General features: G+C 37.6%; 1 protein-coding gene and 1 long non-coding RNA gene across 13 annotated transcripts in view; one reads left to right on the forward strand and one right to left on the reverse strand.

Moving 5' to 3' along the window:
* ANKRD28 (ankyrin repeat domain 28) overlaps nucleotides 1–25,934 on the reverse strand; it is a 154,931-nt gene that overhangs the window by 90,922 nt on the left and 38,075 nt on the right. For 2 of the 11 annotated variants that reach the window (XM_072944472.1, XM_072944051.1), the window contains exons 2-3: nucleotides 22,936–23,007; nucleotides 936–1,019 (exon numbers count right to left, since the gene is read on the reverse strand). The exons of 3 other annotated variants lie outside the window; for them this stretch is intronic. In XM_072944472.1, the coding sequence (XP_072800573.1) occupies nucleotides 936–949 (14 nt within the window). In that variant the 5' untranslated portion in view covers nucleotides 950–1,019; nucleotides 22,936–23,007. Of the gene's footprint in view, nucleotides 1–935; nucleotides 1,020–2,160; nucleotides 2,923–22,935; nucleotides 23,008–25,934 lie in introns of those variants that run through there. 6 more of the 11 variants (XM_072944371.1, XM_072943993.1, XM_072943880.1 and 3 more) reach the window with 5 other exon arrangements.
* On the forward strand, nucleotides 47–25,622 carry LOC140687746 (uncharacterized). Of its 2 annotated transcripts, XR_012062283.1 has the most exons (4): nucleotides 47–97; nucleotides 10,756–10,825; nucleotides 17,077–17,167; nucleotides 25,412–25,622. It is a non-coding gene; the product is annotated as an uncharacterized lncRNA (long non-coding RNA). The 2 variants fall into 2 exon arrangements; XR_012062275.1 differs by lacking the exon at nucleotides 25,412–25,622 and having other exon boundaries at nucleotides 17,077–17,257.

Consider the following 25,934-nt stretch of genomic DNA (forward strand, 5'->3'; position numbering starts at 1 on the left):
TTCCAGGTCATCTGTTTGCTGTTGCTATGGGAACTTTATGAATCATGACCTCTCCCCACCCGCCATCATTCAGAGGACCGAACTATGTATGGAAAAGGTACTGAAAATATTTACTTCCAGTAAAAATACATACATTAAGAAGTTAGATCTTATTATAATTAATTATGTATTTTCAGCCTTATTTTAGTAATTTGAAGTTTGGCCACTGGAGACATATATACAGAAGGAAATTATCCATTATACCCACTTTTCCTAAATTTGTCCCTCATTCCAGCCCTGAATGTTAAATCCACTGTATCTTTAGAAGTTTGGAGGATTTTCAAACAACATGTCTTTGTTCACTGCCAGACCCAAAAAGATGAGCCTTCATGCATCGTCTTTACCATGACAATTTACAGAAAGCTACTTCGATCTCACAATCAAGTTAGATATATAACAGACAGGTCTCACCTTTCAAGTACACAAAAAAGAACACTCATCTGAAATGCACACAAGTATCTAACAGTGAAGTGTCATGATGTCTGAAACTTACTTTCAAATGGGATTCAGCAAAAGAGAGAAAAAAATGCATGTGTAGCATAAATGCAATCATTACATAAATATGAGAGAGAAAGCAAATGTGGCAAACGTCATCAACCCTGGACCTAAGTGGAGGGTAAACGAGTATTCAGAGTACCTTTCTTTAACTTTTCTGTGAAAAATCTCAAAGAAAAGGCTGGGGGAACAAAAAACCCTCACTGGCTCTTAGTTTTCTTGTGCTTTCAGTCATTACACTGAATATGTATGTCCAGTCCCTTTCTTTTTGCCTTAAGACCCTTTTATCCTCATTTAAAACAACTGCTACAGAATTGTGTTATGTCCTTGAACAAAAATCATAACTCCAGGAGAGTTTTTAAAAGTAGGTTTCAAGGCTGGTATCAGTGAAATTGTTTTACCTGAAAGTTAACATCTTCTTTCTTAAATATTAGTGCTCGGACTTCATCAGGATCTCCATTAAATATAGCTTGCACCAGTGATGGCTAAAATACAAGAGAGTAATAAAAACATTAATCACACCACATGGATGATTCTAAAGATAACTTTTAAATCTAAAGATTTTCTTCACTATCATAACAATCATCACTTGGCTTCTGACATGAACCAAGTTTCATGAAGTCAAATCATATGAATGTACAGGATTCCTCCTTGGGGAAAAAAAAGAAGTCCTAATAATTTAAAAAAATTCAGCATGATCATCAATTCAGTATGACCAAAATTAGATAGTATAATAAACATGTCAGATTCGATTTCATATGAGAGGAGTGGGTTTATATATATGGTAAAAAGGAAGTTTCTTCCAAATACAAGTGTGACATCTCGACATCTACTTGTGGGATACAACTTGTCAAACAAGCAGTTCCCGCCCACGTGGAGGCCCACAAAGGAAGGTCTCCTTGCGAAGTTCTGCTTGGGGGCCCAGAGTACCTTGCATGGGTTAGCATTACATGTATAGAGACAAAAATCCCAGGAAAGACAATCTGGCAGTTGATGAGAAATCACTACTATTCAAAGATCAAAAATGATTATATACCTGAATACCATGAAGAGGCAGACATGTGGATCTCTAAATATAACAATTTCTTAACCAATGACACAGCCTCTCTGATAAGGTATCATGTTATGCTAGTCAAACAAGAAGTCAATTGACAACAGCATTAAAAATAAGGTTAAAGATGAGGTCTGAGTCTTTTTCATTAACAGTCTTGCATGTAAATACATAAAATTCATTACGGAAAAGGCCGTGCCTCCGGTGTGGCTGGCAGTAGTCAACCTTTCCTAAAACATACGGTTCCTCATTCTTGTTACATCAGTTTTTAAAACCACAAAATAAAAACAGAAACGTGGTTGCTATAACTACTATTCTCAAATTTTTTTTAAAAAAGTCTGTTTAAGAGATTGAGGTAAAATCTGAAGTGTTACCTAAATATCTGAAAAAGTGAAAATCAGAAATGTGTGAGTTTTATACCCAAGTAACATTGCATCATGTTCACACATCTATATTGCTTTAATTTGGGTTTTTAATGAAACGCGTGGAAATTAACTTACGCTTATTCTTAAAAAATAAAATTTATGCTACAAGTCCAGTAGAATACAGTAAACATATAAACGCTCGTATCTTACCAATACATTTCCCAGAGGTGGAGAAGGCAGGGATTTACTTTCCCGTGGCAACTTAGAAACGAATGCAGGAGACTCATCTTCTACCTCCTCCAAAACTACAATGCACACTCGACTCATTCGCTCCTTTAAACCCTGAATTCTAAGCTATGTGATAAAAGTCACAGTTCGAAGAGCACAAGTAGTTTTTCCTCCTCTTCTGTACGACACTTAGAATCATTCTCTGAATAGTGTGGCTGGTTTTTTAAAGTTAATAACCACTATCGGAAAAACTGAAGTTTAAAATGATAACGACGTAACTTATAACTTCCCCCAAACAACAAAATTCTATTATTTTCTGTTGGGTTCCTGTAACACTTGAAAGAAATTTCACATCAACACGACAGTAGCTAAAACTGAGACCAGCACAAGCTCATTCAAAAATATTTTTCCCCTACCAAAATAGTTATATTGCTCTGTTTCACAGAAATTTACTTGCATAAAAAAATCATTGTTTTGGGTGACACCACCACACACTGCAGGATGAGAAACAACCGCTGACAGAGATGACTACAGCTAGACCCACTCTCGTCTGCAAGGTCATATAGTTACCAGCAGCTGGCTTGCTTATGACTGAAAATAAAAAATAAAATCTCACTGTTCTGTTTCCACTTCTAGTTTGTCTTCATTTCTTCAGCTTCACTGGCTTAATGCAGATATTATCCAGAAAAAAAGAAATACATCTAGAGCTCAACACAAATTCTTAAAATGTTGCTCAGAGGGCGACAATTCTTTCTGTGTTTCAGAAGAAAAAAACCCAGCACTCTGCATTAACAGCAACGCTGCAGTGCATTTACATGCGATGAGTCAGGCCCCAGGAGACAATGGGACTCTTGGTACTAGATACAGTTTGATGAATCCAGATACCCCATCTACGAGAAGAAACAGTCAGCTTTATCCCCCTCAACAGACCAGGAGAGGCAGCGCATTCAGTCCTCCCCCATCAGGCGGCTGTCTGGCGGCCCCAGCAGAAGGGCACAGGCTCCAGCAGAACGTGGAGCGGAGAATCCTAATGGAGCAGGCAGGCTGTGAAGGAATTAGAAGGCATCTGAGCTCAGATTACTGCTCCAGAAGGCTTTTCGTGTTAAAAAAAAAAAAAAAAGAGAGAGAGAGAGAGAGAGAGATGGGGGGAAAGCTCCCGTAGTTTATCATTCCAGTGTTTTCTTTGATCTCCACATGAATACAGCTTCCACAAAACAGTCTTCATTCAGAGGAAGAAACAGCAGACTGTGCATCTTCTCTGAGCCAGCTACTTTATTCAGTCGTCTGCCTCTGTGCCAATGTAGTTTCCTTCCACCGTGAAAACCGCTACAGCTATCCTCAGCGGCCCTTTTCAGACGCCCTCCTGTTCCTCTGATGATCTTGCAAAACGTCACAGACACCTCCAAACGAGTAGGTCCTTAGAAAATACAGAACCTCAGAATCGGCCCCACAGGAGCACTCCAACTGAGCAACAGTCTGAGGAGCAAAGACTGCAGAACCGCAGGACGAAACGCCTAGTAATGCTCACATGTTACACTTCGCAGAGAGCTGAGCTACTGCTTGGTATGTGACTTCCTCTAGCAGCAGAAAAAATAGTGCATTTGGACAGCCTTCACAATTAGAAGGTTCATGCCAGTTCTGTGACTAATCCAGATCAAACTAAAAAATTCTATAACTGAAAAATGAGTGCGCTTTTAACATTTTCCACTAAAAGCCACAAGGAAATCTGGTGTACTGCCTCTGCTGACTAACACTGGCCTTAGCAAGTAAACAATTCCAAATAGCTTAACTGCTTTCGTATGTTACAATATAGCAAATGTTTAACCCTATAGTGACAGCTGCCCTAAGAATGTCTGCTGTGAATCCCAGAATGAGAGACCAAGGAGAAGTATTTTCTGAGAATATAAATACCATGAACCTAACGTTTTCTTCTTCTTTTTGAACCGTTTTTAATCTACTAGATGTATGTTACACTCAAGAATGCAGAGTTTAAACAAGAGAAATTTAAGATTCACTAATAATTTCTAAGTTGCTGAATTTTATCAAAGTCATATTTTCAAAGAGAAAAATTAATTCTAAAATTATACTGATCATTTGAATTTTCACAAAAGAAGTGAAGCAGTTCTACCTTCCCATCTGGATGTGGAATAAAACCTTTAAATCTGTTAAACAGCTACTACGTAAAACAACTGCTTCAAGTCCTTGGTAGTGAATTATCTGTAGGTCAAAAAGTTACAGGGAAACACAAAGCAAAGAATCTTCTCCCTCCCTATAAAATTAATTACTCCAAAGCTACAAGTAAGAGTCAAAATGTCAAAAAACAATCAATTTAGAGCTGGCATTCTCTGTTTCCTCTCCCTTTCTCTGTTAACTCAAGGACGGGGATATTTCCCAAGAGAAAAATTACAAAGAAAATACCATGGTTCCTCTTCCATCTTCGTTCTTTCTTCTATCAACCAGCATTTTAATTAACAAATGTAACAATTATTCTGGCACACTTATGATGTGCTAAGTGTTATATATTTCCATTTAATATTCACAACGACCCTGCTACATTCCCACTGCACAGAGGGAAAAACAGACTGAGAAATTAAGTGTTATATCCAAAGTCAGACAAATTAGTAAAGTTGTGCCTAATTACAAACACAAGCTCTTTCTCATCTATTCTGCTTCCACTCATTATACGCACACACTCTTCTAAGATCTTTGTCACCTACAACACTAGACTAGAAAAGTGATCTTAAAAGATAATCTATGACTGTGAAAAATTTAGGTAACAAAGGAACATACCACTTACTGTGATAATACTCCCAAACAGGTTATTTTCAAATAGGTATTTCAATGTATATGTGTAGGTCTCATATGTATGACTGGGACATTGTGCTGTATACCAGAAATTGACACACTGTAACTGATGGTACTTCAATTTAAAAAAAGAAAAGAAAAAGGAAAACTAAACTAAACTAAACTAAATAAATAGGTATTTCAGGGCTAGTGTTACCTCACATGTTTAAGCCAGTTTACTTATCAAAATACAAAAAGAAAAAACCCAGCATGATATAGATAATATAATATCAGAATTTAAGAACAAAAACTATTATCTATTTATGAAAAAAAACCTATAACCTAACATAACTGCAACAAGATACTAAAATACACTAACAATTCCCATAGTTATTTTAAAATATATAAACGGTTTTAAGCCAAATTAAAGACATGCCAATATTCTGACATACAAAATGATGTTAATCACTACATGGCTAAATTAAAAATATCACCTTGATATCTGAAGCAACTGAAAATGAAACCACTAAAGTAACAGTATCCTATATTCTATCATCAGGGGTTTTTTCCCCTGCAAAACAAAATTTCTTTATATAGACAATTTTAACTTGTTCCAAAGTATCTGGTGTCTAAGGTCACCTACTGAGACTTCAGCAGGTACACCCTGTTTTCTTGTTCTAGGTCAGCTTCCACACTTAGGTTTTTCTCAATCAGAAAGCAAGCTCCTTGAAGGCAGGGACTATGGTTACACACATACTGTTTCCTTCCAATTTCTTCCACCCGTATATAATGTCACTGAAATAACCTCTATTATGTCACAAGACTCTGGAATAGAGTGGCAAAAATTATAAAAGACAGCAAGGAGAGGATTCCTACATTTCAGTCAGTGAACATGGGATGGGGGGGCGTTAAGGTGCAGCAGAAGGAGCCTTGTGCCCCCAGCAGATGAGCAACTTGACAGCAGAGATGACAGCAGTAAGACAATGACACTGACGACAGCCACCGCCAAGGGCTCGGGAGTCAGCCTGCCTGGAGCTCAAATTCTGATTCCATTCTTTACTTGCTGTGTTCTTGGGCAAGTTGGTTAAATTCCCTGGGTCTAAATTTCTTGGACTTTTAAGAATAATCATCTGCAGAGATCTGTGTCCAGGAGAAATACTGCAACAGCAGCATAGTGACTGAGGAGGTAGGCTCTGTGGCCAAATGGCCTGGACTCTCTAATCCAGCTTCTCACCAACAAACCTAATTGTGTGACCATGAGCAACTTCTTTCACCTTTCCATGAACCATTTCAACATCTATTAAAGGACAAACAGAATCTACAGTGTTATTCACAGTGAAGTTTAAAATAAAAATAATTTTATTATGGATACTTAGGGTAGTTGAAAGATATCCCTAGTGAAGCCAGTGAGAAAAAAGGGGGGACTTTGACAACCTCCTCCCTACTGGTAAGGTGACTCAGACTGGTGTCTGGAGAGCCCATTCAGTTACTAGGTCGCCACCCTTCTCAGGCCTCTAGAGAGCCTGTGAGAAGCCTGTCTTCACACTCCAGGAGCCAGACCAGTGTTTATTAAGTGTTCCTGGGGGAGGGAGCAGGAAATCTGACAAGAAGTAGGACTACCGGTTTCTGCATTCTTCCACATTCACTGTATTTTACAGTCTAGGGAAAGAGAAAGGGTAAAGAGTCCTGGCCCGTGACATAATAAATCACAAAAATACGAGATCTTATATATATTAACAGCACCACACAGCACTGTTTTCTATCTCCTACTAAATGAGACAGGCCCCTCATCTCAATGAGCTCACATCTTAAAGGAAGAGGAAACAGGTAAATACGCATTTAAGAAATTAGGAATGGAGAAAGTACTTATGATGAAAAATCATTGACAGAGGTTGTGCCAATTGTTCTGAATTCTTTCAGTTGACCAATGGCAAGGGGGTGTGGTTTCTTCTTCAGGCATTTACTTTTTAGGCCAAATTAGGTTAACTTCGTAAGAAGCCAACAATTTCAACCGGACAACTTAACAGTTCTTTCATTCTTTACGCTAAAATGTGTCCCATCTAAAAGTTACTCCTGCTCTTCACACAGTCACTTAATGGAAAAGCTGGTTTAAAACTTCCACTTTACTGATAAAAAGTTTAACATTCTCAAAGATTCCCTTTAGATTCCCAGTTTTGTTACAACAGAATTTCTTTTGTTGACACAATTGATTTTTCCCTTCTGCATAGTCAACCCAAAGCTCCTCCTATCTTACAAATCCGTGAACTCCATGTTGATTATTATAGAATAAAATATTTTATCTAGGGTATACTAAGTGGTCACTCTGTGCCAAACTAGTCTCTGAGTATTAAAAAATAAAAAGCTTATGGCAAAAGATGGTAAGGAAGTGAGTTCAAATCATGTTTCAGAAACATTTCTCACAGTTCAAGAATCCTGAACAATTTTCTTGAAAACATGCCTCATTAGTCCATATACTTCAGAAAAGGCTTATGAACAGATTTAAAAGCAAATGAGGCACATGTATCTTTTTGAATTAAGGTACCCTCTGGATACATGCCCAGGAGTAGGATTGCTGGATCACAGGGTATGTCTATTTTTAGTCTTTTGAGGCATCTCGATACTGTTTTCCATAATGGTTGCACAAAACTACATTCCAACCAACAGTGTAGGAGGGTTCCCTTTTCTCCACATTTATAGTTTGTGGACTTTTGAATGATGGCCATTCTGACTGGTGTGAGGTGGTTCCTCATTGTAGTTTTGATTTGCATTTCTCTGATAATTAATGATATTGAGCATTTTTTCATGTGCCTAAAGGCCATCTGTATGTCTTCATTGGAGAATTGCTTGTTTAGATCTTCTACCCATTTTTGGATTGGTTTTTTTTTTCTTATTAAGTTGTATGAGATGTTCAGCACAATTTACAATAGCCAAGACACGGAAACAACCTAAATGTCCATCAACAGATAACTGAATAAAGTTGTAGTATATTTATACAATGGAATACTACTCGGCCATAAAAAATAAAATAATGCAATTTGCAACAACATGGATGGACCTGAAGAATGTCATTCTATGTGAAGTAAGCCAGAAAGAGAAAGAAAACTACCATGATATCACTTACACATGGAATCTAAAAAAAAAAAAGGCCAAAATACTTAATTACAAAACAGAAAGAGACTCTCAGACATACAAAACTTATGGTTACCAGGGGAGGAAAGGGGCGGGAAGGGATAAATTAGGAGTTCAAGATTTGCAGATACTAACTAATATGTATAAAATAGATCAACAACAAATTCACACTACACAGCACAGGGAATTATATTCAATATCTTGTAGCAACTTATGGTGAAAAAGAATATGAAAACGAACATATGTATGTTCACGTATGACTGAAGCATTATGCTGTACACCAGAAACTGACACAACATTTACTGACTATACTTCAGTAAAAATACATACATGTATATATATAAAGCAAATGAGGTGGAAGCACTCCGGAGAGGGTGGGAATTAGGAAACAGCTGCTCTCTAGGCTGTTGGTCAGATCTCCTTGTGCCACTGTAAAAAATTCACTGTATATATTTTAAATTATGAATGTAAAATCCTTATAAGAGATAACATTTAATTCTCTACATGTAATGGATTTATCAACTAGGCCATTTAAAAAAAATGTGCACTTGATCATACTTCCAAAATGACAAGCACTGTTATCTGAAGATCTCAAGTATTTTCACCCGACCAGTATGTTATAATGATAATAAATAATAAATTAACGCTCTCACTATTACTATATATTCTATAATATGTTATTGTGCTAACATATTAACCTGATGCCTTCTCTGCAAAGACCTGTATTCTGCGTCCATTCTTGCCATTTTCCATTCAACCAGAACATTAAGGTTTTTAAGTAAGTACAGAGTCTCACAGGACAGACAGTCTCTTCCCAGCCTTCCTTACAGTGAGGAGCTGCAGGACAAAGTTCTAACCAGCATTCTAAGCAGGAGTGTTGTGTGGCTTCCAGAAAACCTCCTAAAAGGACAGGTGGCATATCCATCCTGCTTCTTGGAACATGGATGAGTTCCATGGCCGCAATCTGAAACCAAACAAAGACCAGAGTCTAGGGTAGTGGAACAGAAGGCTAGAGGGCCTAGGTCCCTGAGCACTTCATGGGACAGAACTGCCACGGAAACCCTGGCCTGCCTACTTCTGTGTAAGAGAGAGATGAGAAGTTGTACCTTGTTTAAGTCGTGATTTTTCAGTCTCTTACTGCACGGAGCAGAACCTGACTCTAGGTGATAATCTTGCTCTCCCTTTAATCATCAGTCAGTGGGCGTATGTATACCCTTCCAGCTCTGTTTTACAATCTGTACTCCAGCACAGTGAGGCCACTTACCTTCTCAATAAATGAAATGAATTATAAACACTAGCTACAACACATAAATAAACACAATAACTGACCAGAAAACAGCCTGAAGAACAATCCACTCTATTATCCTGGGTAAGCAAAGGAAAGTCAGCAAAGGGAAGAGGAAACAAAACATATCACACACACTGCCACTGAATCTTCAGTCACCACTGGTGGGTACTGTTACACAGTTATCTATGGGAAACGGAGGCTCAGTAACATCCAGTCAGTCGATGACTCATCCATTCTTGTGTATTTATTCATCATCTACTACGTGCCAGGCTTTCTGCTAGACTGAGGAAATAAACTTACGAGTAAATAGTCAATCCTTATTCTAATGAAGCTTTACACACCAATAAATATTATGTAACGGCAAATGGTGAGAAACTGTAGAAGGAAAAAAATTACCTGATTTTTAAAATGGGCTAAGAATCTAAACAGGTATCTTTCTAAAGAACTACAAATGGCCCATAGGTAGATGACAACAACAAAAGGGGCTCAGCCATCACTAATCATTAAGAACACGCAAAGTGAAACCATGAGATTTCCCTCTACACCTGCTGGGACAGGTAGCATCAAAACACTGAGACAACATGGTGGGAGGATGTGGGGAAAGGGCAACCCTTGTGCACTGCTGATGGGAATGCATACTACAGCTACCATGAAAACCAATATGGAGCTTCTACAGAAAGTTAAGTATAAAACTACCACAGGATCCTACCATCTCATTTCTGGGTATAGACCCAAAGGAAATTAAGCAAGTTATCTCAAAGGGACTTCTGTACTCCTAGGTTCAATACAATATTATTCACAAAGCCAAGATATGGAAACAACTTAAGTGTGTACTGACAGATGAATGGATAAAGAAAATGTGGTATATGTATATATGATGGAATACTACTCAGCAGTAAAAATGAAGGCAATTGTGCCATTTCCAACAACACAGATGAACCTGGAGGATATTACAGTAAGTGAAATAAGCCAGACACAGAAAGACAGATACTGTATGATTCTATTTGTATGTGGAATCTAAAAAAGTCGAACTCAGAGAAGGAGAGGGTAGGATGGAGGTTGCCAGAAGCCTGAGGGTGGGGAAATGGGGAGATGTTAGTCAAAGGGTACAAACTTTCAGTTTTAAGATGAATAAATTCTAGGGATCCAACATACAGTATGGTGACTACGGTTAACAATACTGTACGTATATTCTGAATTTATTGAAAGTAGATCTTGTGTTTTTACCACACACACACAAAATAACTACATAAAGTGATGGATTTGCGCTTTTAGCTTGACAGCAGTAACCACTTCATAATGTGTATGTGTATCAAACTGTCATGTTTTATACCTTAAACACACACTCTTTCCTTGTCAATTATCCCTAAATAAAGCTGGCAGAAAAAAGACTATGCAGCCTGCATGAAGTACTCCATCATACAAGAGAAAAGTAACAAGCACAAGGTAAGAATCCAAAAGACAGTAAAAGGCAGTACATATAGAAGACTAAACAGGTATAGACTGTACCTGCCACTAATTCAGTTATTGGTAAGAGGGCAGCATATGGGGGGAAGAGCAGAGCTCAGTGGTGGAGCACATGCTTAGCATGCACAAGGTCCTGGGTCCAATCCCCAGTACCTCTCTCAGATACATAGATAGATAGATAGATAGATAGATAGATAGATAGATAGATAGATAGATGGATGGATGAAATAAGCCGAATTACCTCTTCCCCACCAAAGGAAAGCTTAAAAATTTTTAAGAATGCAGCACATAAATTTAATTGTAATTGATATGTAAAGATATCTTCTAATTGTTCACTCTAAAAAAAGGTGTCTTTTACAAAGCTATCTGTAACAACTTTACTGTCACTAATTTTCCCTCCTTTAATTTACTAGAAGGGTGTCTTCTCAAGAAACCAAAGGTCTACCAGCTAGAACATTTAATAGCAAAACTTACTCTTGATCATATTTCTGAGGAAAAAAATAGTTGAAACACTAAAACTATTTAACAGTAAAACTTATAATGCAAGAATTATGGTTTAGCCATCCAAAGTGTAGATAAATGTCATCTAATAGAAATATAAAGTGAGCCTAAAATTAGGTAACCTAGAATATTTCCAGTAAACACATTTTAAAATCGTGAAACAGGTAAGATTAACTATAATATTTTGTGTAATTAAATATATCCAAAATATTTTATCAGCTTGTAATCAACATAAAGTTATCAGATATTTTACGTTTTGAACTAAGCCTTCAAAATTTGCTGTGTATTTTATACTTACAGTGTATCTCAATGAAAACACAGATCTTCCATTGGAAATAACTGATTTCTATTCAGATTTCATAAATTTCACAGTTGAGGATATAAATATACATGCTCAAGTTGTTTCAAACATACTTAAAAGTTTCCCAATAACTAAGACAATGAAACACAATTAAGAATTCAGTTCCTCAGTTACAGAAGCCAGCCACACTGGGCTAGTGACTATCATATTGTACAACACTGTCTTAAACCTCTAAGGACTAACTTTTCGTCCTTAAATATGCTATCTACATTACTGTCTTAAGGAAAAGAACATACTTGAGATTGTTATGGCGGCTCAGAATCACTAATATGAATACATTTTGTTAGAATGTTCTACAGGAAAATAACCACTTTAGAGATAATGGCCTCAGTTGATGTTTCCTAAATATTTCTGCCAAGACTAACTATAAAATACATTCATGGATATACAACATAAAAATATGTAAACTGTGACATCAATAACAAAGTGTAGGTAGGAAGAAGTGTACAGTTTTTGTATGAAACTAGTTACCAGTTCAAAATGGACTGCTATAGACCGAACAGACCAATACAGAGCATTCCGCCCAGCAGCAGCAGAATATACATTCCTCTCAGGCAAACACAGAACATTCTTGACAGCTCACATCTTAGGCCACAAAATAAATTTTAACAAATTTAAGAAGAAACTAATAATCCACATCAGAAAGAATACTAGAAAATGTGGAAATTAAACACTCTTGACAACCAGTGGGTCAAAGAAGACATCAAAAAGGAAATTAAAAAATATCTTAAGACCAAAACAAAAACACATGAAATATAGTAAAAGTACTAAGAGGGAAGTTTATAGCAATAAAACACCCACATTAAAAAAGAAAGATCTCAAATAACCTAGCTTTCCACCTCAAAGAACTAGGAAAAGAACAGAGTAAAGCCAAAGTTAGCAAAAGAAAGAAAAGAACGTAAACTTAGAGCAGAAATAAACTAGATAGAGAACAGAAAAATAGAAAAAAAAATTACAAAACTGACAAACCTTTAACAAAACTAAGGAAAAAAGGAAAACTCAGTAAAATCAGAAATGGAAGAGGAAACATTACAACTGATGCCACAGGGGGAAAAAAATACGAGAGACTACTATAAACAATTATATGCCAGCAAACTGGGCAAACTAAAAAAGGATAAGTACTTAGACACATACTGGCTACCAAGATTGAATCATGAATAGAAAATATGAGCAGACCTATAACTAGAAAAGAGACTGCATCAGTAATCAAAACCTCCCAACAAAGAAAAACCCAGGACCACATGGTTCTACAGCTGAATTCTACCATACATTTACAGAAATAATGCCAATCCTTCTCAAACTCTCCCTGAAAACTGAAGAGGAAGAATAATTTCTAAACTCCTTTTATGAACCAGAATCACCCTGATACCAAAGCCAGATAAAGACACTGCAAGAAAATTACATGTCAATATTCCCGATGAACACAGGTGCAAAAGTCCTCCACAAAATACTAGCAAACCAGATTCAACAGCACGTTAAAAGAAATACGCACCATGACGACGTGGGACTTAACTCAGGCCTGCAACCATGGTTCATCACACAAAACTCAATTAATGTGACACACAAAACTCAATTAATGTGACACACAACATTAAGACAATGAAGGATAAAAAAGATTGCAGTCATATCAATAGACACAGAAAAAACGTGACAAAATTCAACACCCTTTCATGATAAAAACTTGAAACAAACTAGGAACAGAAGGAAATTATCAACTTGAAACAAACTAGAAACAGAAGGAAATTATCTTAACATAATATGGGCCATATATGAAAAGCCCACAAATTCAATGGTGAAAAGATTGAAAGCTTTTCCTCTAAGATCAGGAAAATGGCAAGAATGTTCACTCTTGCTACTTCTACGTAACACAGTAGTGGAATTCCTAGTCAGATCAGTTAGGCAAGAAAAACAAACGGCATTCCAATTAGAAAGGAAATAGTAAAACTGTCCCTGTTCACAGGTCTTGTGCTGCATGATCTAATGCAGAAAACCCTTAAGACTCCACAAAAGAAGTGTCAGGACTAATTAATGAATTCAGTAAAAGTGCAGGATACAAACTGAACAAAAGTAAGTTTCATTTCTAAACTGAAAAGGAAACTTCATAAACAATAAAATCCTTAGAAATAAACCTAACTAAGGAGGTAAAAGACGTGTAAACTGAAAATCACTAACACAGGTGAAAGAAATTAAAAATGCCATTAATAAGTGGAAAGATATCCTATGTTCATGGACTGCAAGACAACACTTTAAGAAAAAAGAAAAGTGGAACAACTGAAAAATAGTGATGAAAGAAGAGCACACAGATGCAGAAAGAGAGGGTAAGATCAGAATGCAGATGAGGCATGAAGGGAGCACCTGCACCCTTCACACAGGAGGGAGGAGTTGATGTAGGCGACTAGTAAGTGGAAGAGAAAGGATAAAGTTGAAAGGAGTAGAGGTGGGTGTTTAGCAGTTGAAACGAGTCGTGGGTTCTATGCTGGATAATAACAACAACACAGAAAAAAAGGTAGTTTCAGTACACCAGCCAGTGGTGGGATGGGGGTCACTGGAGTTTGTGGTCAGAGCCAAGTGCAGACGGTCACTGGCGTAGAGGCTGTTAAACTGAGAAGCATGATGTTCAAAGTGTCACCTGGTGAGAAATGAAGTCACCTGGACGATGGAGAGGACACCGATTCAGAGGGAATGGGGCATGAAAGAGCCGCAGGGCTGCAGATCGCCCAGCCGGACGGCAGGTGCCTCTCAAGGAGGACGGGTTTATAGGCAGGCAGACAGCAACATCCCCCAGGCGTACTGGCTGCGCTGGCCGAGAGCACAGGAACGGCTACACCTGAGAAGACCCCGGAGAAGCACAGACTTAGGAGAACGCTGAGCTTCAGCTAAGACAGGAGAGGAACAGGCTTTCTGGGAAGAGCGCAGATTCAAGAGTTACATAAGAGAACTTAAGGTCAGACTTCAATCTTGAGGAAAGTAACTATTTTCTTTAAAAAGTATGCAAGCAAAAAATTTTAACAAGCCAAATACAATAATACAAGTAGTTTTCTAGAATATATTCAACATGCCAAAAATACTGGAGGGGGGGACCTATTCTATTATTAAGCACGCAGCACTGTATTTATTGTTTAAACCAGTTGGTTTAAACTGATTTATTTAAATCAGTTTTTTATTTTTATTTATTTATTTACTTACTTACTTTAATCAGTATTTTTAGAAGTTAGATTATTTTCTTCACTCTTTTGATTACATCAACAAGTAGTATGAAATGAAGCAAAAATATTCATCATTCAGACTGGACTGGAAGGCCAAACTGAATTAAAGTTTTTTACATTCTGTATTTGGAAAAATATCCTATTTGATCTCTTATTAGTATAATTTTGGGCTGGAATTTATGTTAACTAGCAGCATGTCTGGCATGTGACTTACGTTTCCTAGGCCCACGATAAATACATTCTCTGAAATATAATTACATTTTATTTGCATTATTAATAATCTTTCAGCAACTTTTTCAAAGACAACTTAAGTCCAATATTACAAAGTAGTAGAGTAGAACATTTTTACTTTAAACAGGCTGAATTTCTTTCTTTAAACAATAATTGAGGGAAGGTTATATGCAATTCATTCTGGTTTCTACAATGTGGTGACACTGGGGTAAATGGAGTTACCAAGATACTGTTCTTTAAAAGCTGAAGGGAGAGAATTTTCAATTTAAAATAAAATTGCTATGGTTACCCAATGTTTACCTTTATAAGCAATAATTACATGAGCCATCCAAGGAACTCCCACAAGTGCAGTAAGATCTGCAGTGCACACTAGTTATTTCACACACAAACTGGGACTGCATACGCCACTTCCTTTGCTAAGTAGGGAAATACTAAGGAAAGTGATTCACATCTTTCTAAACCATAGAAGGGTGGAGACAAAAAATACTAAAAGTAACTACTTTAAAATCCAAGTGATGACTCAGATAATTTACAACATTTTTCATATTCTTTAGTTCCCTTTATTAAAGAGTGCTATCTAAAATTTTATGAAGCAGCTTCTATTGTTGAAAAAAGGAAAGGGTGTCTCTAACGTGTTTCAAGACATGGAATTTTTTTTTTGCATAAATAGATTTTCATGCTCTTGATAAACTTGTAAAAAGTCACTTATAACTTAATGTTATTTCAGAATAAAATGAATTGCTTTAGATGCAGTCAATTTTTAATTTCCTTAATGGGAAGAAGTCCCTGTCAGATTTGACAATAACCATTCTTGGATAACTGGCTGGTTAAACCTGCTCTCAGTTATTGTATTACAGGACTTTTTGGTCTGTTTTGTTCATGATCAGAACATTCAGTAATGCAAGAATACTTATGAAACTTTGCCCCAGTACAATTCTAATGTGATCCTAATATTATGAGGCCTATCACTACATCTTAATAGGCCCATCACTACATCTTAATGGGCCTTCCATAAAGTACCTACTTATCTGCACAACAGACTATCAAAATATGTTTGTTCTTTAACATCAGGGCTATTCCAAACTAAAATAAAACAGCATGTTACACCCAACTGGTTTAAACAATAGAGTCTTACCATAACAAAGGGAAGTGAAATAAAGTGGCTCCAAGGTGACTGATTCAGTTACTCAATGCTTCCATGTAGGACATCTGGGCGCCTTCCAGCTTTTCCATCAGACTCAGCATGGCCCTTTGGCTAATTCCCTCCACAGTTACAAGATGACTCCTCCTATATGTCAAGGCATCATATCAGACACATACTGTTTGTCCAGCAAAAGGGGAGTTTCCTTCTGTGTCTCCCTTTTTAGGGACAAGGAAGACTTTCCCAGAAGCTACCTAAACTGACTTTTCCCTGATGCGTGACCAGACTTGGCTCACATGTCCCTTCCTAAACAATCACTGCTAGGCAGAGTAGGATTACCACGACTGGCTTACACTGTTAGGGCTTCTCCAAGTCATGCAGGATGGAGGTGGGACACCGAACAAAACTGGGGGCCGGCAAGGAAGGAAGTGAGTGATGACCGGTGAGTAAGCAATCAGCAGTACACTATTTTCTACACAGAAAAATCAAATCTTGGCATTTTATTTCAATAGTTTAATTTTCCCACCATTATGAGTTAATTACAACACATTAGTACTGGACGATACTTTGAGGGCTCCAAAGACTTTTTTTTTTTAAAGGGAAAAAAAAATCAGTCATCAATAATTTATCTTGAGATAAATTTTAGGCAGTCATTTCATAAATGCTATCGACCCAAGAGAATAGTATACTTTAGAATATGAAACTATAAGATTACACTTTGATTTTGACCAATTAAAATCAAAGTTTTATGCCAAAAATGGTTCCTATTAATCTCACTCTTCTCCTCTAGGAAAAGGAAGACTATAATTACTAGATGTGGATGAAGCCGCATCCAGAGTAATGAGACCAGAACACACGCAACAAGGGTGTCCCAGACAATGGTGGGTCTAAAAACCATGTCCTAAGTATCAATGACTCTGAAGGTGTTCTGTCTGAAAAGGAGTCACGGAGAACACGGTAGCTTTAAACTATCTGAAGTGCTATCACTGTGAAGGGATACCAAATTGCACAGTTCTAGAAATAAGAACTAGGGTCAATGAACAATAACAAGCAGGAAGGGGAACTCTGGTTCAATACACGACAGCATTTTCAATATGGCATTGTTGTCTGAACAGGGCTGGCTGCTCAGAGAGCAGGGAGGAACATCTCAGGTCACCCGACTACCTACCATTCCAGGCATTTAAGTTTGTAACAACATGCCTGCAAGATAGTTTTAAATTCCCATTTCAAGATAAATTGTGAGCTGGACAAGTCAAAATTGGAGTTCACATGGCAAAGAGGTGGAAGAAACTGGATTCTAACCCAGGCCCATCTGTCTCGGAAGCCTGGCTCATCCCACACATCGAGAACCTAAGCGAAGTGAAATTAGCAGCTGTTAAGGAAGCCAGCGGGATTTCTGAGTTGCTGAGAGCTGAGTATCATCTGACTTGAAGTCCCTTTCAAAATTAAGATGCCAGAAATGAAAAGCAGCCCTCCCTTCCAAGGTAGCAGCCCTTCCTAGCTGAAGGACGCGCCCCACCTGTCCTGGCACTGGTTCCACCCAGCAGAGCTTTGAGGTAAGCAGAAGAGGTTTGATCACTGGGCATTCCACCAGAGAGGGAAAGAGGACAGTGGAGATGGGTTCCTTTGCCCTCCTTCCAGTTCACCCCCCCCCCCAAATATCTGTATTTTCCATTTTTCCCCTCTGATCGCTCATTCACTCAGCAGTCACCTACTACACCCTTCTTACACACCAGGAACCTAACCTCAGGGTCTCGGCCTTCTCATGGGAACAGCTTGTAGGCACAGAGGGAAAAAGGATGTTTATTCAAGATATTTCCATCTTCTTAACAGACCTGACTCTACCAATTCTGACCCTTTTCTTACATCACTCTGATTTGTCTCTCACTGCTGTCTCTGTCCCTCTTCCTTAGCCTACAGAAAACCTCTGCCTCCCTAACAAGCTACCACTCCATCTTCCACTTGTCTCTCCATACTGGAACCAGATCCCATGCTCAGCCACCACTCAGCTGATACTGCCCTGAGGTCACCAATGATGACCAACTGTAAATCTTCATTTTTCTCAACTACAAAACACTGGGCACTAGTCATCTTATTAAACTGTCTTCTTGCCATGCCCATAAAAATTTCACCTATTTTTCTAAACCTTCTTTTTCAGTCCCTGTCATTTGGCTTTCCTTCCACCCCCTATATTTAAACACTGCTTTTCCATTCAGCCCACTTTTCCTCCTCCTGGTCTACAATCTCTTCCTGGACAAGCTCATCTATTTCTATTACATAAACCATCATTTAGGTGAAACTTCCAGACCTGGAAGTTTATTCCCAGTCCTAAACTCCAGACACAACTTCTGAATGCTCAATGGGCCATTTCACCTGCATATTTCATATTCTCTCAGACTTAATGTCAAAATTCAACTTTCCACCTCGAGTCCACTCCCCCAAAGTGTTCGTCGTCTGAAATTCCCAGGTTGGTTAATAGCAATGACATCACCATGTACATAGGTAGCCCTGACACAAGAAGAATTATCTAGAAGCCTTCCCTTACTTTCTCTCCCACTTAGTTGCCAAGTTCTAGGCATTTCACCTAAAATCTTTCTAAACTCTCTTCACCCACAATGACCTGGTTCAGATCCACTTCAGTCCTCACCTGACTTATCAAAACCACCTCCTAACTGGTCCCTCCACTCCTGACTCTGCCTTCTCCAGCCCCATCCATCCTTGCAGCAGACATGGGTTCTCTCACAAGAATCCCTGGCTTTAGGAAGTGCTTCTGGTCCAAAGATCTCCAAGGACCCAGGACTGGCCAGAGTATCACCTAATTCTAGCCAGTGTTTAGTTCAGGGAGGAACACAGAACCACAGCCAGACAGGATCTTCCTCAGGATTTTACTTTCCTGCCAAAGATTTCAGGGAAAAATACTCTTTTTCCCTTGGGATTATAAGGAAATGTAAGCTAAACTGCCTGGTGGAAAGAAGAAAAGGACAGAGCTTTAAAAGGGTGAGGCTGATGGGGACTCCGTCACCAAGTCCTGGATGGGGCTCTGCCGGACCATCCCTGCTACCTGACCAGTCAAATTCCTTTTGCATTTAAGCCACTTTGAGTTGGGATTTCTGCCATTTGTAACAGAAAGTCCGGATTAACAATTCTCTATATCACCAATCACTTCTCACAGATAAAATGTTATCTGTCTGCTTTTAGTCAACTAAACTTTACTGAAGTACACAACACTGAAGACACCCACCACTGTCTTGTCTTGCAGTTTCATGAATGCAAACGACTTGTTCCAACAGCAGGTCAGTTCATGCAGCTGTGCCACTGCATATGCTGCTCCCGCTGCCTGGAATGCTCCCTCCCCGCTGCTTGTCCACAGAACACACAGCAGGGTTGCAGCAAAGAAGGTGGGAAAATCAGGCAGGGGCCAAACCATGAAGGGCCGTGAAACACCACATTAATGCATATACATTTTAACTGTAGAATGATGATGGGGAACCCACTAAAAATGTTTAGGTCAAAAAGTGACATAATCAGATTTGTATCTTAAGTGGCCTCACCGTGGATGTGGTGTGAAGGATGACCTAAAAATGAGGTGAAACTAAAGACAGAGGAAAAACAATATGCTATTGAAACAGTCAAGCCAAAGGCCACAAAGGCTGATAAAAGGAATAAATTGGGACTTTTCTGGGAAAAGAATTTATCAAAAGCATTGATCAACCTTTCAAAGTTCTTTGACTAGCATTCCTACTTGCAAGAATGGAGACATAAGGAAGTAATGTGACATCCATAAAATTTACATATCAAGATTTTACTGAAGCATCACTGATAACAAAGTATTTTTTAAAACCTACATGTTAAACTATAAAATGATTTAAAATATAGACTATATCATACAATGAACCTGAATGGTATTTAGAAACTTAATTTTTTAAAGCATGAGACAGTGTTAAGTGGAACACATCACACACACAATGTGATTCTAATTAAGTTAAATAATGATCAGAATATTTTTTTCTTAAAAAGCAACAACAGTAGATTAGTTAGAGCAGTGGCAGGATTATGGATACTTTGTTCTTTCTTTCGTATGTGCAGATTTTTTTTTTCCTGAGTAACATTATTCCTGACTCAGGATTTGCTAAACTCCATCTCTACTTTACATGTAAAGGAAGTCCCAGTGGGATTACATGACAAAAATTCACATTCCAGTAAGTAGTTAAGACTTGGTAGCAAAACCTAAATACGGCCTGGGTGGAAGACTCACTGTTAAGAAGTAAACCTATGAAGCCAAAGCCCTTCACCTGCACTCTGGGGCACCTGGGCCCTGAAAGCCGACCAAGGTTGTCGAGACTTGAAGCCCACCTCTAAATCCACACTTCACAAGCTGTCAAATAGCTAGCGGGGAGCAGACTCCAAGAAGGGGTCATTTAAGTGCTTGTTTTTATAACTTTATTTTTATATAAACAATCTCAGTCAAGAAATAGTAGTGACAGACTAGACTGGAGAAAAGGGCTCAGAGAAAGGAGTTTGGCGACAATGATGTTCTATAGCCTGTACTTACGTTGCTTTTTAAAATACATGAGATGACTATTTCCTTGACAGAATATCTCTACAACCTTGTCACAATTCCAAATAAGCTCTGCAGACCTAAGCATTCAACTTATTCAAGCAGGATAATGATCAAAAAGTCATTTGGTAACTAACAAAAGAGAATTGAATATAACATAAGGCTTCAATGAAAGCAGTTTGGATGGCTACTGAGTAGGAGAAAAAGACAAAATGACCAAGGACAATTTTTAAAGCCTGAGCTATGTGAATTTCTTTTTAACATTACAAATTAAGAAACTGTGATTTAGATGGCATTTAGATTACAGTACCAACCAAAAGTTCAAAACATCTAAGCTGTTTCTAAGGTGGTGGACTGAAGATTATATTAGAAAATCTGGTCAAGTATAGCTCTTAACCATTTCGTACAAAAGGACTTTTTATCTTTTTTAAAAAACTAAACTGCATATTTGATCACAAACGATGGTTATATTTCACTAGTTTTAATTTGCCTATCTATATGACCAACTATATTACTATCTTAATTTCACTGTTCTTTATGAAGAATTTAAAAATGATTCCTTCAGTAAATTTAGAAAATTTGCAGAAACCAATGCAAAAGCACCATCTAGTGGTGAAAGGTGAAAATTACAACTTATATTGCAATGATACTGCAAAAAATATTTGTGCGTGTGTGTTTGACTTTACATGCTCTCCATCATACATTACCAGGAAACAAAAAAACAAATGGGCTAATTGATATTGATGGTCTGTGTCTATTATTTGTCCCTATTTTCCTAATCAAATCTTAATCTTACTATCTTGAGTTTGACATTTTTCCTTTTTCTGACTTGCCCACCCATGGCCCAAATACTTGACTGAATTAAGACAGGATTATTTCCAGAATCACTCAAAACCTTTCCTGAGCCAAAGGTTAGAAAACAATTTATAAAGAACAGAAATAAGGTGTCTTGACGGGTGAATTTCCAGTGGAATTCTATTCAGCAAGGGCCATTCCAGGTAACAACAAATGAGAGGCAACCTATGTTTTGTTTTTATTAAAGTGATAATTTGGTAGATAATCCTGAAAGGCCAGGTAAAGATTCATAATTGGTTAATTCACACGGAATTCCTAAAGAAAATTGGAATATTTAATGTGGCTGAAATTATTCCAAATTGAAGAACATAACCTAATAATGTTTTCCCAATAGTCTGCTCCCCACTACCAGAATAGAGATGGATAAAACTTTTCAGCCTTCAATAACAGCTTCCTGATCACCTTCTTCTTTAAAAAAAAAGTTTAATTTACCTAAAAACTGTAACAAAAACCTAACAAGGCTGATTTTTTTGTTGTTTTGAAACATCACATTAAGTCTACTTAATATCAAATAGTATGTATCATAAACTATTTAACAAAAAAATCTAGTAGGTTGCAGCTTGATAATAATGGTAAAGAAGCCAATTACTGGGCCAAAGTTTCTTCCTTTCTACACAATCTTTCAGTATGTTTGAATTTCAAACAAGACACATCAACAATATTAAACTAGCTTATCTTGGCTTCATTGTGCCTCGAGTCTAACACTTCCAGATTTTTTTAAACTACTTTCCCTAAAAACGCAGGAGTCACTCTCCTAACTGAGGTTCCCCGGGGTGACTGGTGGTGAACAATGCTATGGTGTGCACCACAAACACACAACATGGAGAACAACCCACGAGCAAGGGGGTGCACACAGCTGGAGAAGGACCAAACATCCGGGAACACACTTCTGTTTCAGGAGAAGTGAATCTACTGCAGTACCATTATTTTCAGCTATTTAATATTCTCTTCTTCAAGTTACAACACATAGGGATCTTAGACTCTCAAACCCCCTCCCCTGAAAATCTATTTGAGTTATTAAGTGAGCTGCTACACTAAGTCTTCCATCAAATACAGCGGCCCACCACGTATCAACAAAATGTCTATGATACAGGATTTGGGCTGACACTAAGTAATTATTCACACACACTGATGTATAAAAGCAAAGTTTAAATTAGGAGGAGGCATGAACAGCAACAAACTAACAAATGACAAGCGCTGCCTCTACTACTGCAGAGACCACAGGGAAGGACCTACCATCATAGGGATTCCCACACTATTTCCTCTGGTGGAAGCAGTAGGGGTACTGTTTCAATTCCCATCTCAGGCCTGTAGCAGAAAACAGATATCAAAAGCAAGAATATGCTGACCCTGGAAATGAAGGGCTATGTTATAAAAATAACTAATACCTTGAATTATCAGATAATATTCAGAAGTCTTAGTAATTTCTACTTTAGTTTTACCCTACTATCAAGAAAGAAAATTACTAATGTGTAACTAGACAGTTTCTATTTTTAAAGGTTTTCTTTATATATAAACTATTTCTTACTGGATTCTGTGAAGAGACCCAAAAAGTGGGGTTAGAGTCTTAGAACTGCTAGCAACAAGATATTCTCATTAATGAAAAAAAATCCAAATACATTTTCTAGAACACTTATCAAGTAATTTTATGGAGATGCCTTAATCTAAAAAATTGTCCATAAAGTATAAAATATTCAATCTATGTAATCCCTTACATACTCAATTTAAAACATACTCATTTTAGAAATCCATAAATTTAAGAAATAACAACTATATCTTCCAAAGATGAACACTGGTTAATTATTTACTATATGTGAACTTTAGAAAAACTTCGTGATTACATATATACTGTTTAGTAACTTATTTCTCTCCATCTTCCTCCACTGAACAATGTGTACTTTACCCACGCTCTTAAATATTCCTCTAACACTTTCAATGACTATATAACATTACATTCAAAAGTAATATCTTACTGTATTTAACCAATTTTCTAAGATTGAACATTTGGGTTGCTTCTCTTTTTTCCCTCTTACATAACCATTTTTCCAGGCACATATCCCAACAGTTATTTTTAGTGAAATGGCTTGCCTTCAAATAAGTAAAATTAGGCCTAAAGTATCCTGGAGCCTTAATTCTCAGGTACAATGACTTACAAAGACCAAATGTCAGAATTAAACTCTCTGTATAAAAGAATACTGTCAACCACATTTCTTATTAGTCCAAAAGCATCATCAGTTTTAATCACTGTTGTCATGGTGATTACTGCGATGTTCTCATGTGCATGCCCAGTAGGCTAAAAGATGACAGAAACCATGTTACCCACCCTGACGGAAGGATAGCTGCAGTTCTGAGCATATTAAAATTTGTTACTTCTCCTCTTGTCAAAAAACTCTTTATGAAAAAATTAACCTTGTCAAAAAAATATTCAAGGGGCATTACTTTTACTATGTCTTCTACCATATTAATGTCACAGACATAGTAATATTATTAGTTTGCCATTTGGTGGCAGCAAACACAAAAGAAAGTAAATTTCCTGAGTACTTAACATTTTCTATATTATTACCAAGTCAAAGGTAGTCTTCCCTGACTCCCATATTTTAAACAAGGGTTTCAAATGAAAGATGTTGTTTTATAGGCATTAAGTTATACTTTCACCTTGTTATATTAATAGTCAGACTCAAAACAGTATCATAAGCGAATTCCTGATTAACAGCCTTCTGTCACTATAGCATTTACCAATACAATTTAATTGCCCCCAAAACTATGGGAATCTTTTGATGCTTATCAAGCAACAAGTAATTACAATTATCTTTCATTTGTGCTGATATTCATATATCTCATGTAAAAATTACATGTTTTTTTACTCTAAACAAATTCAGCAAGCCTGGCCTCCTATCCCCCACGAATTATTATTCAACAATCATTTGTTAATAACGACAAATGTGCTAAGTACAAGGAATACAGCAGTGAACAAGAGTAACTATTCCTGGCTTCATGAAGCTTACACAAAATCTTTCATACATCCCTTTTCCCAGACTTGTAAAATGGGGTGGTAAAAGGCCAGCTTGAGCCTAAACATTATACAAAATATATAAAGTACAAAAATATTGCTTCCCTCCATATATAATTTACCATTTAAAAAACACTACACAAAAATATTAGAATAAGGAAATGCAACCTAGTTTTTGCATTATGACTGCCTTAACGGCTTCCTCCTCTTCTTTTGAAATATCAACTTATTTCAAAAGGAAAAATGGTGCACTTAATGTACTATTCTGTTTACTCAACCCTCAAGATGCTAAGGGACTGGAACAATTATATCAAACTAAAAAAAGTACGAAGATTATCTTTTCACATGAAATTATAACACAACAAAGTATGTCAAACTTCACGGTAACTTATCTGTAGAAATCACGAGTGAATTCAAACCAAGGATCATGAGTGGATTCAAACCAAGGCTAAAGTGTGCACATAATTCCAGATTAATCACAGAGTTGAACACATGTGACAGTGTAAACACCCAGTCCCCTCTAGCACGACATCTCCTCCAGCGCAGGGGCACACTCCACTCACACCAGCACACCCGGCTCCAGGACTCCGCACACCACAGCGATGAACCACTGGTTCTGCATGGACGTTCCGCAGACGGTGTTCGCATCTTGTCAGCAGAAGATAATTTTCACTTTCTTTTGTTTTTCTCTTTTTGTCTCAGGTAGATACAAGATGCCTCAGGTTAAAAATTAACATCAGCAATTTCACATGGTCCAGTCTAATACCAAAGTATTCACAACATGACTTGCGCGGGGAGAGCACCATCTCTTATTCCCCTCAGATACTCATCTTCTAGGAAAGGAGAAAGTACCAAGTACACTGCAAAACAGTGCAGTAAGTGCTCTGACAGAAGTTCAAGTGCTCATTGTGTGTGTGTGTGTGTGGTGGGGGGCGGTATACACATGTGATGCATTAGGAATCACATGACACACCAGTCAATGAATGATATCACAAGTGGAAGCCACGAGAAATAAAAGTAACTAGGACCCTTTGCTTAGCTGTATGTGTTTACTGGGAAACTATGGCTTAGCTGTATGTGTTTACTGGGAAACTATGGCCAGACCCCTCCAGAAGACGGGAGATGAGTCAGGGCCTGCCCTCACACTCCTATCACACTGGAGCGCCCAGCCACTGCAGCAGGATGATAAGAAGAAATAAAAAGCACACACTTTGGGGGAAAAAAA

The sequence above is a fragment of the Vicugna pacos genome, chromosome 1 (assembly GCF_048564905.1).
Source record: "Vicugna pacos chromosome 1, VicPac4, whole genome shotgun sequence".
Lineage (NCBI taxonomy): Eukaryota > Metazoa > Chordata > Mammalia > Artiodactyla > Camelidae > Vicugna > Vicugna pacos.